General features: G+C 38.4%; 1 protein-coding gene across 20 annotated transcripts in view; it reads left to right on the top strand.

Moving 5' to 3' along the window:
- LOC101747094 (phosphatidylinositol 4-phosphate 5-kinase type-1 alpha) overlaps window positions 1-13751 on the top strand; it is a 98697-nt gene that overhangs the window by 60987 nt on the left and 23959 nt on the right. For 8 of the 20 annotated variants that reach the window (XM_062672789.1, XM_062672790.1, XM_062672793.1 and 5 more), the window contains 2 exons: window positions 449-536; window positions 6992-7066. In XM_062672789.1, the coding sequence (XP_062528773.1) occupies window positions 449-536; window positions 6992-7066 (163 nt within the window). Of the gene's footprint in view, window positions 1-448; window positions 537-2783; window positions 2847-6991; window positions 7067-7724; window positions 10151-13751 lie in introns of those variants that run through there. The other 12 variants (XM_062672753.1, XM_062672782.1, XM_062672740.1 and 9 more) reach the window with 3 other exon arrangements.

Consider the following 13751-nt stretch of genomic DNA (forward strand, 5'->3'; position numbering starts at 1 on the left):
GGTGGTGAAAAATATTAATGTTAATTTTATATGATCAACGAAGCGGACGGGGGTACAGCTAGTTAATTACTAAATGTACAACGGTAAAAATATCGATTATTGATTAACGTGTATAAAGGGCGGAGCGTCGGAATACCGACTATTGCGCAGTTTGATTATAGGTATTAGATATTAATCTGTATGGACGTGTCTTAGCGTGGGCACGTATAACGGTTTATAATTAGTTAATAAAACATTTATGAATAACCATTTAATATTATTTTGCTAACAATTTAGCATTGATTTTTTTTATTTCACAAACCCTTTAGCGGTTTCTGCAAAATATGTGAAAATAAGCTCAAGGTTAAAAGGTTACAGTTAGAGATAAAACAAAATGTTTATCGATGTTTTTGCATATGTGTATTATCAGTGTTTTGTGATTATAGAAGCATTGTTTCTTGTTTTCCAGGACACTGTATCGGTCCACAGACCCAGCTTCTACGCTCAGAGATTCTTAGATTTCATGGCTAAAACCGTTTTCAAGAAGATACCTTCGTGTAAGTATCGCACTGACTCCTCAATAATACAATTTATATATTATATTATATTATAGTAATACATATTGAATCACGTATGTAATATATGATTAAATCAGATCCAGAGACATGAATTCGATGAAGTTACAAACAATCTAAAATCGATATTGATCGATGTTCCGATAATTTTCCTCTCAAAAATTTCAAGTTCCCGTTCATTAGAAAATGCTTTGATCATTTTACGTTATAGCTAGCGTCCTCGGCTATAAAAGTGTATAATGAATCCAAAATGAACCTCGTAAATGTCGATAGATGTAGCCACTTTGTATATATTATCGATAATTAATTTTCTTTTAGAGATTTCGTTTTTTTTTGCTCCTGTCACACAGGTCAGGGTTGTCACTTTGGACAAGCAATATTAATTGAAATTATATATATTTATATATATACAAAGGGGCTACGTTAAATATTTTTACGTGACCCTATGAATTCCTTTTAACTGTTCCGCTAACCACATCTCTAGTTTTCTCGATAACTGATGTTTCGTAAGTATTGCTCTCTCTCGGTTTTGAAATTTCAAGAATTTTACAAGTAAATAAAATTAATATTAATAAGCATGATCTAGTTGAATGTTGTTCCTTTCTTCGAGTTGGTTGGATGTTGCAAAAAAATCGATTAAAAATATGATAGATTAGGTGATACAAACTGAATGAAATATTTTATCGAAATATTCCATGTATTCCTGTACTAATTCATATTGTAGGCACATGATAATTTAACTAATAGCGTGTAAAAACCATATTATTATGTGCCGAATTTAGAACCTCTTCGTTTTTTTTTTTTTTTTGTTCAAGTCGGTCAAAGCAATCAACGATGATGATCAAAATAAAATTCTTGGAATTTCGAAATGTTCATACTAAAACCAAATCTCTAACCAATTGTTTACTAATCACGTGTCGAAATGGTGTTTTGTTTCTATAATTAGCGCTCACATTTTTTTTTATTGAAACATTTCTAATTACAAAAAATAATTGTCGATAAAAGATGAAGATTAAAAAATATAAAGGTTTTTTTTTGTTATTGCAAATAGTACAATTTTAATGTACTTAATTGTACTTAAAAATATTACAAAAAACAAAAAAAAAACCACTACAAGCGCTCTGATATAACACAGAATACATTTCTCAGTAGGTTTTGAGAAGCATTGCCAAACCTGTTATTCTCAAAGCGTTAACCCTTACATACAGCCTGAGCACTGAATTTCTCGCCGGATCTTCTCAGTGGGTCGCGTTTACGATCCGGTGGTGGATTCTGCAAAGCGCTGCTCTTGCTAGGGCTAGTGTAAGCAAAGTCACCAGATTAGAGTTCCGTGAGCTCACCTACTCGTTCAGTGTATCTAGTATGACCCCTCGAGGTCACTAGAATAGTTAGAAAAAAAAGAAATAGAGTGTCTGTAATTTTTGTAGCGACATAACATCTCCGACTGTGACGTCATCTTCAAGATATACTTGTATATGAGTCGTCTATTATTAAAGCCGGCAATCTGACTTTTGAATAGTATTGGTAAATCAGAAAAACGAATTATTGACTTTGTATTCCATTGGCAGTCACAAAACTCTTCGGAACGACATCTTAGATAAATAACAGGTTAACTATTAACCTTTATTTAATGCAGGTTTTGAACCGTATTCTTTGAAGGAGACGATTATATTCAAATCAATCTGTATTAACATATCAATAACATTTTTTTGTCCAAATGCACAGATTGCCACCTTTGACAATAGACGACTCATATACAAGTACTAAACTAATACGATTCTGAACATCGTCATACCGAACAAAAATCACCAATAGAAGATCTCAATGTAATTCCATAAGACATGACACAAGGTGTGATGTCATGTGAATAGTTCTCTCTCCCTATCTCTCTCTCTCTCTCTCTCTTTCTCTCTAACTCTTATGACTTCTATATATTCTCTTTCATTCATTAGTTCCATATAGTTATATTATGTGCAGTCAACATCCTATATTAACTATCGTATCTTCTTAGACAAACTAAGTGTATTTTATCAGAGATGTGAGTTGTTAAATATGAAACAAGACACCATCTTTTGTATCATGGAGTTTATTAGTCCGCAATTAATGATAAAAAAATGAAAAACAAAATTAAACCATATTGAATCTTTAAATAGAATTCAATTCGATTTGAAACTATATAATTCCATGATATGAAACAATGTATTATGTTATTGTAAACGCGCTCCGCAGTGGACCTGCCGGAAATCAAGGGCAACCACAGGAAGTTCCGAACCCTCGTCACTAGTTACATAGGTACTGTAGGGTGGCCAAGCCTATGTTTTGTGTATATTGTGTGTGTAGTGATACATTTATGGGTGTTGGTGTGACGACAGCAAAAACGACACGTTAAAATAAAATAATGTTTATTTTCTAATTACATTTTGGGAAGTTTTTTAATCGATCAGTTTCTTTTATCCATTTAATTTAAAATTAAAGTTTCAATACAGTAAAATTCATTTGTGGCGTTTGGGGTGTGTGAAATTGCTTATTTCAGCCGAAAAGGGTGCGTTTTCTTTATACCCTTGAGATTAACTGTAATACAAATAGAATTGAGACTGTGCAGTTAAGTGTCCAGTCTGAAAATATTTCAGTTTATTTAGTCCAATGACTGAAAGTATTTACTATGCGATGCTGACGGGCCCCGTTAAACATTTACCAAAATAAATGAATATAGCTTAAAAAAGGAACTAAAAGAAAAACATGTTTAATAAGCAAGACGAGTTAAAAATATAAATACTTTATTTTTATTAAATATATTATACCCAATCCTGTGGACCGAATGATAAACAGTCGACGTCGCCCTTAACACGTCATCACGTATCCTTTCGATCCATTAACAGTGTTTTTAGGTACCTCAAGCACAGGTCACCGTCCTCGTCGAACCTGTCGCGAGCGACGAAGGGTTCGGCGAGTAAATTAATCCATAGACACAGCCCACTGAGTTCCTCGCCGGATCTTGTCAGTGAGTCGCATTTCCGATCTTGTGGTAGATTCTGCGAATCACTGCACTTGTTAGGGCCAGTGTTAGCAACACCTCCGGTTTAAATCCCGAGAGCTCACCTATACGCTAGGGTAACGCTGAAATAGCCTCTCAAGGCTATCAGCATAGGTAGGGAAAAAACAAAAAAATATTTATGATAAAGAAATTAAATTATTGTTTTGTCAACGGTATCTGATGTGTTTACAAAATTTCAAATCATGGGGAGTCGTATAACGGTGACGAGACATAGAAATGCTAAAAAGTGCACGTAGATATTTTTGGTAAGAGAGAAATCAATATTTTTTGGTCTTATATCTTGATTGAAAAGTTATTAAAAATCAAGCGATCACCAGCACCCATACTGTGAAATACATTTATAAAAGGCATTTTATATTTTATTACAAACATTACGTTCTCTTTTATTTATTTTATAATTTAGGCATGCATTAGAGGGTTTGTTCATTTATTTTGTTTTAATTATTTTTTTACTATTAACATATGTAATGACAAACTAATTGTTTTACTAATTCAATAAAGAATTCCCAAAAGATGCTTTGTCGGTATTTGTCAATCGGCTTATTTAATTTTTTTATTTTATTGATTGAAAAAAAAATGTGTTAAAAACATAAATTCCTTGTATAAAAAAAAGAAGTAATGCGCTTTAGGAGTATTGATTGTACTGGAGAGACATATCGCCTGTAATCAATCGGCTCCAGTCTTTTATACTGGTGGTAGGACCTCTTGTGAGTCCGCACGGGGAGGTACCACCGCCCTGCCTATTTCTGCCGTGAAGCAGTACTGCATTTCGGTTTGAAGGGTGGGGCAGCCGTTGTAACTACATTGAGACCTTAGAACTTAAGTTTCAAGGTGGGTGGCGCGTTTACGTTGGAGATGCCTATGGGCTCCAGTAACCACTTAATACCAGGTGGGCTGTGAGGTCGTCCAACCATCTAAGCAATTAATAAAATAAAAAAAGTTCAGTCAGTCATGAAACGCCTTCCTATAGTGTTAATGAACCCACTGAGTTTCCGGTTCTTCTCAGTGGGTCGCGTTTCGGATCCGGTGGTAGATTCTGCGAAGCCCTGCTCTTGCTAGGTTCAGTGTTAGCAAATTAGCCAGGCTGAGCCCCATGAGATCACCTACCGGTCACAGGGTAGCTGGAATAAGCCCCTTAGGCTACCAGTGAATAAATAAGGGAAAAATATGTTAATGATAGGTTGCTTAAGTTTCTTTTTTACAAAAAAAAAGTTATACAACCACAGTGCCACTTCTAAACGTATTTATTTTTTGTTTGGAATTTTTGATTCTTAGTTCACAGACCTATGAGTGTTTTTGTTTTATCAATCTGGGAAACGGTACAATACATCCACATAGTACGATAAAAATAGTTTACAAAAACAATTCAAGTCTCCGCCGTTACGATAGATGTGAACAGAAATGAAATGTTTGATAGTAATGACTTAAATATTACAGAAAAAAAAGAATACTATTACTACAAATCGCACATCAATTATCAGCCTATTAAAAGTTTCCCAAATTGTATTACTATATTTTGCGTGTGATAAAAAAAATTTGTTGAAATTGGAGAAGTTTGTATTCATGGAAAATGTCTTTAATAATAATTGCCAAGCGACTGCTGTGTCTAATATTTGTACGCTCTGTGGAAAAAATATCTTACTTTATAAATTGTTCAACAAAACACTCATAACGTGTTAATTGTACTTAAATATAGCCGACATTAAAGTACCGACAAGACATTTTTTTTCTTTTCTTTTTAAAATAGGCATGTCGATTTTTTATTATGTATTATTATTTTTTTATTTTATTTTAAATCACGCACGTCCCCTCGTTCCGAGATACGTAGACGTTTTTGACGAAAAAAAAAGATTTATTTAAATGGAAATAATATCTTTATTTTTTATTTTTCTTTCCCCACCATTTGTCCGTAATCGGATACTCGCTCGCGTCCGTGGAGGTCTCAGTAAGTTTCCCCGTCCGTTTATTTGTTTGGGAGAATGGCATGTTTTTTTTTCCTCTTCTTTTTTTTTTTTTCAAATCATTTTAATGTCCATGCTCTTTCACTGTCAATCGATTTTTCTCTCCCTCTCTCTCCCGTCGAGTGCTCCGTTAATATTGTCGGAGGTTTTCCGTATATTGTTTTTATAATGGAAATTGTTATAAAGATTCCTTTAATGCTTACACCGGTAAAAGAAAATGCTTTAGAAATATGTATGTGTCGAAATTGAATTCGCTATCAAAGCATCAAGACTCTGACTGATAAAATTTTATAGGTAAAGTTACGTATTAAAGTGACTTTTTTTTATCTCTATCTCACTCGATAATAGTATGAAAAAAATCTTATAACAATTTTTGATTTGAATGGAAGTTTTGTGATTTGTGCTACCCCGTAGTTTGCTGACGTCATTGGCTCACTAGCTCCATCTCTATCGAGCTCCTTCGACTCGACTGTTCAGTAGTTGTTCGTGTTCTGGGCGTTTGATTTTAATCATCTTACTCGCTCGCACCTACTGCCTAACGATACGAGTGAAAGAGATAATTAACGTCAAATATGTCGTATAGTGTATGTATGTACGTTATCTACAACACATACATCTATCTCTCTTTATAGTTAGTTTTAATGATGTTTTTTCTCTGTCCTATCGAATTTTGATATGAATGCACGTTGTTTTTTTTTCTTGTTTTTTTTTTGTCGTTTTCGGACTATTGTTGAATTTTTTTCTTTTGTATATGAAATTCATTTACTTCTTCTATTAAATTTTCATTTATTATTTAACTTTTTTTTTTAACTGTTTATTAAAAAAGAATATGAACACTGCTATTATTATTATTATTTTTTTAATACGCTATACCAGTGTTATTGGCACTATTATTTATCTTATTAAAAACTTTGTAACCAATTATAATGGAAGCTTTGTTTTCAATTGAATTTGTAAATTATGATTTGCAAAAACGCTGACTGATACAAAATTTAATCGAAAATGGCAAAAGCTTTGTTTTGCGAATTTAGTGAGATTTGTTTATTTTTTCGCGTTTTTTATTTTTATTTATTTTTTTAATACACATTTATTGTAATGTTATTGTGTTGACGGTATTGTATAATGTAACATAAGCTTTTACGTTTACCAGAAGCAACTTTATTGAATGTTAATTTAAAAAAAAAAACCCTAAATTTTCAATTCGATATTTGCTTGTATATATAAAGAAAAGTATTACAGCTACTTAATACAAAGAAAATAAATTTAAAAAATTGTAAAATTTTACGAATTTGTACCTTCCGAAAAAAACATGAACCGTTTATATTCGACTACCTTCAAAAAAAAACACAATAACATTTCAATAACTACCCCCATTTTCCAATAAAATCTCATTATAATATTTTAATGTTTCCCTTGGACAGCCCTGAAACACTCTCCTTCGAAGCGGAAGAGCATCGCGAAGCCGTCGCGGCCACAAGAGGAAATCGATACGCCAGGTACGGTTGTTGTTTTCTTTGTTCGCTAATACGGTATTGACAGGAATTATTGACTTGACAATAACCGGTATGCTGGATCGGTAGATTATTGTAAACGTTAAAAAAAAAAAAATGGCATTTTGGTCGATATTTGTCAGCTCAGTATCCGTTTGCCCGTTTTTTTTTTAAACTAACCTTAGTTTCTTATTATTAACCAGTATTGTTTATATTTTTATTTTTACAAGTTGAATTTAGTTATAACCCAACCCTAACATTGAATGCGTGATCTGTTTTTTTTGGTACCTTAATTATTATTATTATTATTATACATTTCAGTTTATTATTTTTCTCTCCCCGCTCCCTCTCACCCCCCAACCCCCCTTCCCCTCCCGGTGTTTGTGTCCGCTGTTGTGAAGTCGTTCGTTTTGTCCGATTTTGAATATTATGTGACTCTCGTTCGCAAATCAATATATACACTTTATATTCGCGTTCGTACGTTTTTTTTGTGATGTGTTTTTTTATTATTATATTTATTACGTGTGCTAACGTTCATCCACTGGTGATCATCGGTAACAGCACGACCGTGTCGAATCCGGGGGCAAAGAAAAATAAACTGAAATGTAATTTTTAAAAAAACAAGGTCGAAATTATACTAATTACGGGCGTATATGTTGTTCAGGACGCTTCATCGGGCGACCTATCAAAGATTACAATCCGGAATATCTGAGACAGGCCCGACTGTCGCCCAGGTCTTCGGTACGTTCTAGCATGAGCGATTTTACCGATACGACCATATCGACGTGGAACCAGCGTCACCCGCCCGCGCCCGCCGAATACCCCTCGGTCCTTTCCGACAGACTGAAAATACTAGACAGGGACAGAATCAATAACTACCAGAGGCGTATCGATTTCGACACCTCGAACTTGACGGCGCGCGATCCGGGACCCTCGTCGGCATTTTACGCCGACAACGCGTACCGGTCCAACGTTCAGGAACGGATGGAGACGCTCTCGGAACAGCTGACGAAGGTTTTGAGCACCGGGGCCGGGAGCTCACACATAAATGGTAGCTTAGCCGACAGCGGCATACAGACGGACAACACCAGCACCAGCGTGCCCCAGATATACGTATCGGAGGCGAACGTCGGACCACCGTTGAAGGAGCTCAGAGACGCGGCCGTCGATACCCGAAACGAGAACAATCTCCAGGACATACCGTTCATAGACGACGACGACGACGTCCGGTGGAAACGCAGGGCCAACATTGAGAAGCACAAGAGCATGTCCAACATACCGGAACGCGTCGAGGAGACAGCTAAGGAGCTCGCCGAAGAACGCCTCACGAACAGCCTCAATCGAGCGAAATCGCCAACGTTCGTCGAGAAATTCAAGAAATTCTTCGCCGATATAGGCCTCGTCAAACCAGAGGTCGAGAACACGGAAAGAGACGCCAACACTCTACCGAAGAGCCTCAATTCCAGTTACAGAACGAGAAGCGCGACCCCAACTTCGCTGGAGACCCGCGAAACGTCCACGCTGCCCAAGGATATGAGGTTCCGTAAGGTCAGGTCCACGCAGACGGTGTACATAAGGCAAGAGTCGCCGCTGCTGAGAGACAGGGAGGTCCAGACTCCGCCGCAGACTAAAGAGCAACACGTCTCCGTGGTGCAACTCAACGGAGACGAGCACGTAAAGTGTGAGGACTCTGAGAAGTTTCTAAAAGAAATCGTCTACATCAAGAGTATCGATAAAGCCGAGATATACACCGGCAAGGATAGCGGTAGTACAATTATCGTAATACCGCCTGCAGACTGAAAAAATTTATAGTGCTTGAATGCCGAATTTGAATTTCGATTATTTATTTTTTATCGAGAAAATATCGATTACCGACTCGATTGTTTCATTGAAATTTTTTCGATTTTCTCAATATGTATTTCCGTAGTAGACGATAGTAGTTTAATCGATGCTTTCTCGTTATCTGTAATTGTGGTATCACGATAAAAGTCGATTAAATCGATCCACGTAGATTAGTGATGGTCCACTGTGTCGATATTATTATTATCGATAAAGTATTTTAGGTGAATGTTAGAAATACGCAATGCGGTTCTTTTAGTGGTTCTAAGCAGATTTTAGACACGTTATTCCTGTTGTATTTCTGTCCTTGGCTGTACTGTACAAACTTTATTACTTAATAAGTTGAAATAATAATATATATATATAAATAAAATTTTATGTAAGTTGTTTATGTGAGTTCAATATTTATGATTCAAGACCCCATGTAATTGAAAGATGACCGGAGTAGGCCATTTTGTTAACGTTAATACAAGGGAGACGGATCAAAATTCAATTATAAATATATATTTTATATTAAGTCTTATGTTTTTTCTATGTATTATTCAAAAAGTATTAGTTAATTTTATCTTGAAATCTAAATTTTCACTTTCGTCTTTTCAAACACAATGTTGTAGTTTATAAATAATGGTGTTGTCCTAAATATCGATATTGTTTCGTGTCGATAATTAAATTATTACTAAATATTCGAAAAAATTGTTTGTCCGTAATAAATTTATTTACGGAATACGTAGTGTCACAAATGAATTTGAATTGATTTTGTATATTTATTTTGACTTGAATGGTCGGTGCGAACGGGGTTCAGTGTGCTTAGGTATTCCAATTTTGGTTTGATCCTTAAATTATGAAAAGTTAATGAAAAATGGTTATTATATGAATACAAATAAAGATTAATTGTATTTAATGTTGGAAAGGAAAGAAATGATTGTTTTCTAGTTTGTTTGAACTACAATTTCTATCGATAACATTAAATATCTTGATTAGTTGTTTTATTAGTCATTTATTTATTGACTCATTTTTATATATGTGGGAAAGAATTTAAAAGTTTTTTTTTTATTTAATTTTTATTAATTCACTGAAATTATTATTATTTTATGTAAAAGACAATAGGATTGATAACTATAGATGAGTGACCGATAACAAATAAAAAAGTTTGCCTTTTAAAATGGTATCCGTATGAATGTGTTTAAACTTACATTCCTGCAGTGAAAGTGTTCATGTTGTCACAAATATAAACTCAACATTGAAATTTTATCGATGTTTTTTTTTTAAATCACATCACTTTGATTATTGTAGTTTTATAATTAAGATGCTCCGAGAAGTCTTATCTATGTAGTTACGTCACAAATATCGGTAGATAGGTATCGACTTAAAAATATATATGTAATATCAATAGTAAAAAGCAGCTTGTGTTTTTTTTTATGAATTTATCGATTTTTTTCCCCTACCAATGCTGATAGCCTTGAGAGGATATTTCAGCTCTACCCTAGCGTGTAGGTGAGCTCGCGGGGCTCAAACCGGAGTGTTGCTAACACTAGCCCTAGCAAGAGCCGTGCTTTGCAGAATCTACCACCGGATCGGAAACGCGACCCACTGGAAAGATCCGGCGAGAAACTTTTTTTTTTATTGCTAGGTGGGTGGACGAGCTCACAGCCCACCTGGTGTTAAGTGGTTACTGGAGCCCATAGACATCTACAACGTAAATGTGCCACCCACCTTGAGATATAGTTACAACGGCTGCCCTACCCTTCAAGTCGAAACGTATTACTGCTTCACGGCCGAAATAGGCGGGGTGGTGGTACCTACCCGCGCGGACTCGCTTTTGTTGATATTAGACGCTAGATGTGTGATGATCCATTCGGTGTGAAGCGGTTACGGGGGCCCGCTGAATAGATGCCGGTAAATTTGAGGAATCGGGTTGAAGTGTCTGTTGTGTCACGATCTAAGACTGCTTGGTGGGAGTAATGGGGTAATGGTACATGCGCGCCGACCACTTTGCTCTGACCTTGGGTCCACGAGCCAGATGTCGCCACAAACGTTCCGATCCTCTCGTATAGTCCAATTCTAAGTCTGTGACGCTGCCTATATCTGCGGTAAAGCGGTAATGCGTTTCGGTTTGAAGGGCGGGGAAGCCGTTGTAAGTTTAAAAACTCAGTCCTTACAACTCTTGTGTCGATGTGGATGGCGACATTTACGTTGTAGATGTCTATGGGCTCCGGTAACCACTTGACGCCGGGTGGGCCGTGAGCTTGTCCACCGATCGAACGTTAAGGTTTAAACGTAAAATGCTTCATCGAAATGGCTCCGTACTTTTCGCGTAATGCTTTAAGGTCTTGCACATCAATGGACAGACACGTATCTGTTATGTCCTTAACATATATATCGACCCTTGCAATACTTGAAAGGCAAACGTGACTAAGCGACAATGCGTGAACTTTACAGTAGACTAATTTAAAGTTGAAATACCTGAAAACAAAATTTATTTTAACGAATCTAGCTGTAGTAGAATCTAGCTAGTAGCTGTAGGATTTAAATGATTTTAATAGACCTAGAAATATATATTTTTTGCGCATCGAATATGGTTTATTGCCTATCATTTATGTACAAAGCAGTTATTGTCGCTTAGTCATGTTTGCCTTTCAAGCGTCGATATAATTTGTATGTGGAAGTAACTTTTATCTTTGAACTATTATAAAAAATAAATATGCAATACATAAATGTTCTTGTCACATTTGCGAGTTTTATGAATGTTTTGATTGAACGATATTTTGCTGAATAAATAAATGGCTGGTGACACAGCCCACCCGTGTCCCAGATATTGAGGGGCACGAGCCCTCTCTATTGGACCTTCTGCTGACCACCGATCCGGCCGGATACAGTGTGGTGGTCGACGCTCCACTTGGATCGTCTGATCACTGCCTTATCCGTGCTGCGGTACCGATCTCTCGTCCTGGTCGTCGAATGACGACCGGGTATCGAAGAGTTTGGCGGTATATGTCAGCAGATTGGGATGGGTTGCGTGAATTTTACGCATCCTACCCATGGGGGCGGCTCTGCTTTTCCTCTGGTGATCCTGACGTCTGTGCGGACCGACTTAAAAACGTGGTGCTTCGGGGGATGGAACTGTTCATTCCTTCTTCCAAGGTGCCCGTCGGGGGTCGCAGTGGACCCTGGTATAACAATGCCAGTCGGGACGCTGCACGCCTCAAGCAGTCCGCATACGCGGCATGGAATGATGCCAGGAGACGCCAGGATCCTAATACCTCTGAGGAAAGGCGGAAATTTAACGCCGCTTCTAGGTCCTATAAGAGGGCTATTGCCAGGGCGAAGTCGGAGCACGTTGCCAGAATTGGCGAGCGACTGAAGAGCTATCCCGCCGGGAGCCGTGCTTTCTGGTCGCTCGCTAAGGCTGCAGAAGGTAACTTCTGCAGGTCTAGTCTCCCACCACTACGCAAGTCCGATGACAGTCTGGCCCATAGTGCGAAAGAGAAGGCTGACCTTCTGGTCAAACTCTTCGCCTCGAACTCGACTGTGGACGACGGGGGTGCCACACCTCCGAACATCCCTCGGTGTGATAGTTCCCTGCCGGAGATCTGCTTTACACAGTGTGCAGTCAGGCGAGAACTCCGACTCCTGGACGTCCATAAGTCGAGTGGGCCGGACGGCATTCCTGCTGTGGTTCTGAAAAGGTGCGCCCCTGAGCTGACGCCTGCGCTAACGCGTTTGTATCGCCTCTCTTATTGCACTAACAGGGTTCCGTCTTCATGGAAGAACGCCCACGTCCACCCTATTCCCAAGAAGGGTGACCGGTCGGACCCATCGAGCTATAGGCCTATCGCGATAACTTCCTTGCTTTCCAAGGTGATGGAGCGAATTATAAATATACAACTCCTGAAGTATCTTGAAGATCGCCAGCTGATCAGTGACCGACAGTACGGTTTCCGTCACGGTCGCTCAGCTGGCGATCTTCTTGTATACCTTACTCACAGGTGGGCTGAAGCCTTGGAGAGCAAGGGCGAGGCTCTTGCTGTGAGCCTTGATATCGCGAAGGCCTTCGACAGGGTCTGGCATAGGGCACTTTTGTCGAAGCTACCATCTTACGGAATCCCCGAGGGTCTCTGCAAGTGGATCGCTAGCTTTTTGGATGGGCGGAGCATCACGGTCGTTGTAGACGGTGACTGTTCTGATACCATGACCATTAACGCTGGCGTTCCACAAGGTTCGGTGCTCTCCCCCACGCTTTTCATCCTGTATATCAATGACATGCTGTCTATTGATGGCATGCATTGCTATGCGGATGACAGCACGGGGGATGCGCGATATATCGGCCATCAGAGTCTCTCTCGAAGCGTGGTGCAAGAGAGACGATCAAAACTTGTGTCTGAAGTGGAGAACTCTCTGGGGCGAGTCTCCAAATGGGGTGAATTGAACTTGGTTCAATTCAACCCGTTAAAGACACAAGTTTGCGCGTTCACTGCGAAGAAGGACCCCTTTGTCATGGCGCCGCAATTCCAAGGAGTATCCCTGCAACCTTCCGAGAGTATTGGGATACTTGGGGTCGACATTTCGAGCGATGTCCAGTTTCGGAGTCATTTGGAAGGCAAAGCCAAGTTGGCGTCCAAAATGCTGGGAGTCCTCAACAGAGCGAAGCGGTACTTCACGCCTGGACAAAGGCTTCTGCTTTATAAAGCACAAGTCCGGCCTCGCGTGGAGTACTGCTCCCATCTCTGGGCCGGGGCTCCCAAATACCAGCTTCTTCCATTTGACTCCATACAGAGGAGGGCCGTTCGGATTGTCGATAATCCCAATGTCACGGATCGTTTGGAACCTCTGGGTCTGCGGAGGGACTTCGGTT

Source organism: Bombyx mori, chromosome 2 (assembly GCF_030269925.1).
Source record: "Bombyx mori chromosome 2, ASM3026992v2".
Lineage (NCBI taxonomy): Eukaryota > Metazoa > Arthropoda > Insecta > Lepidoptera > Bombycidae > Bombyx > Bombyx mori.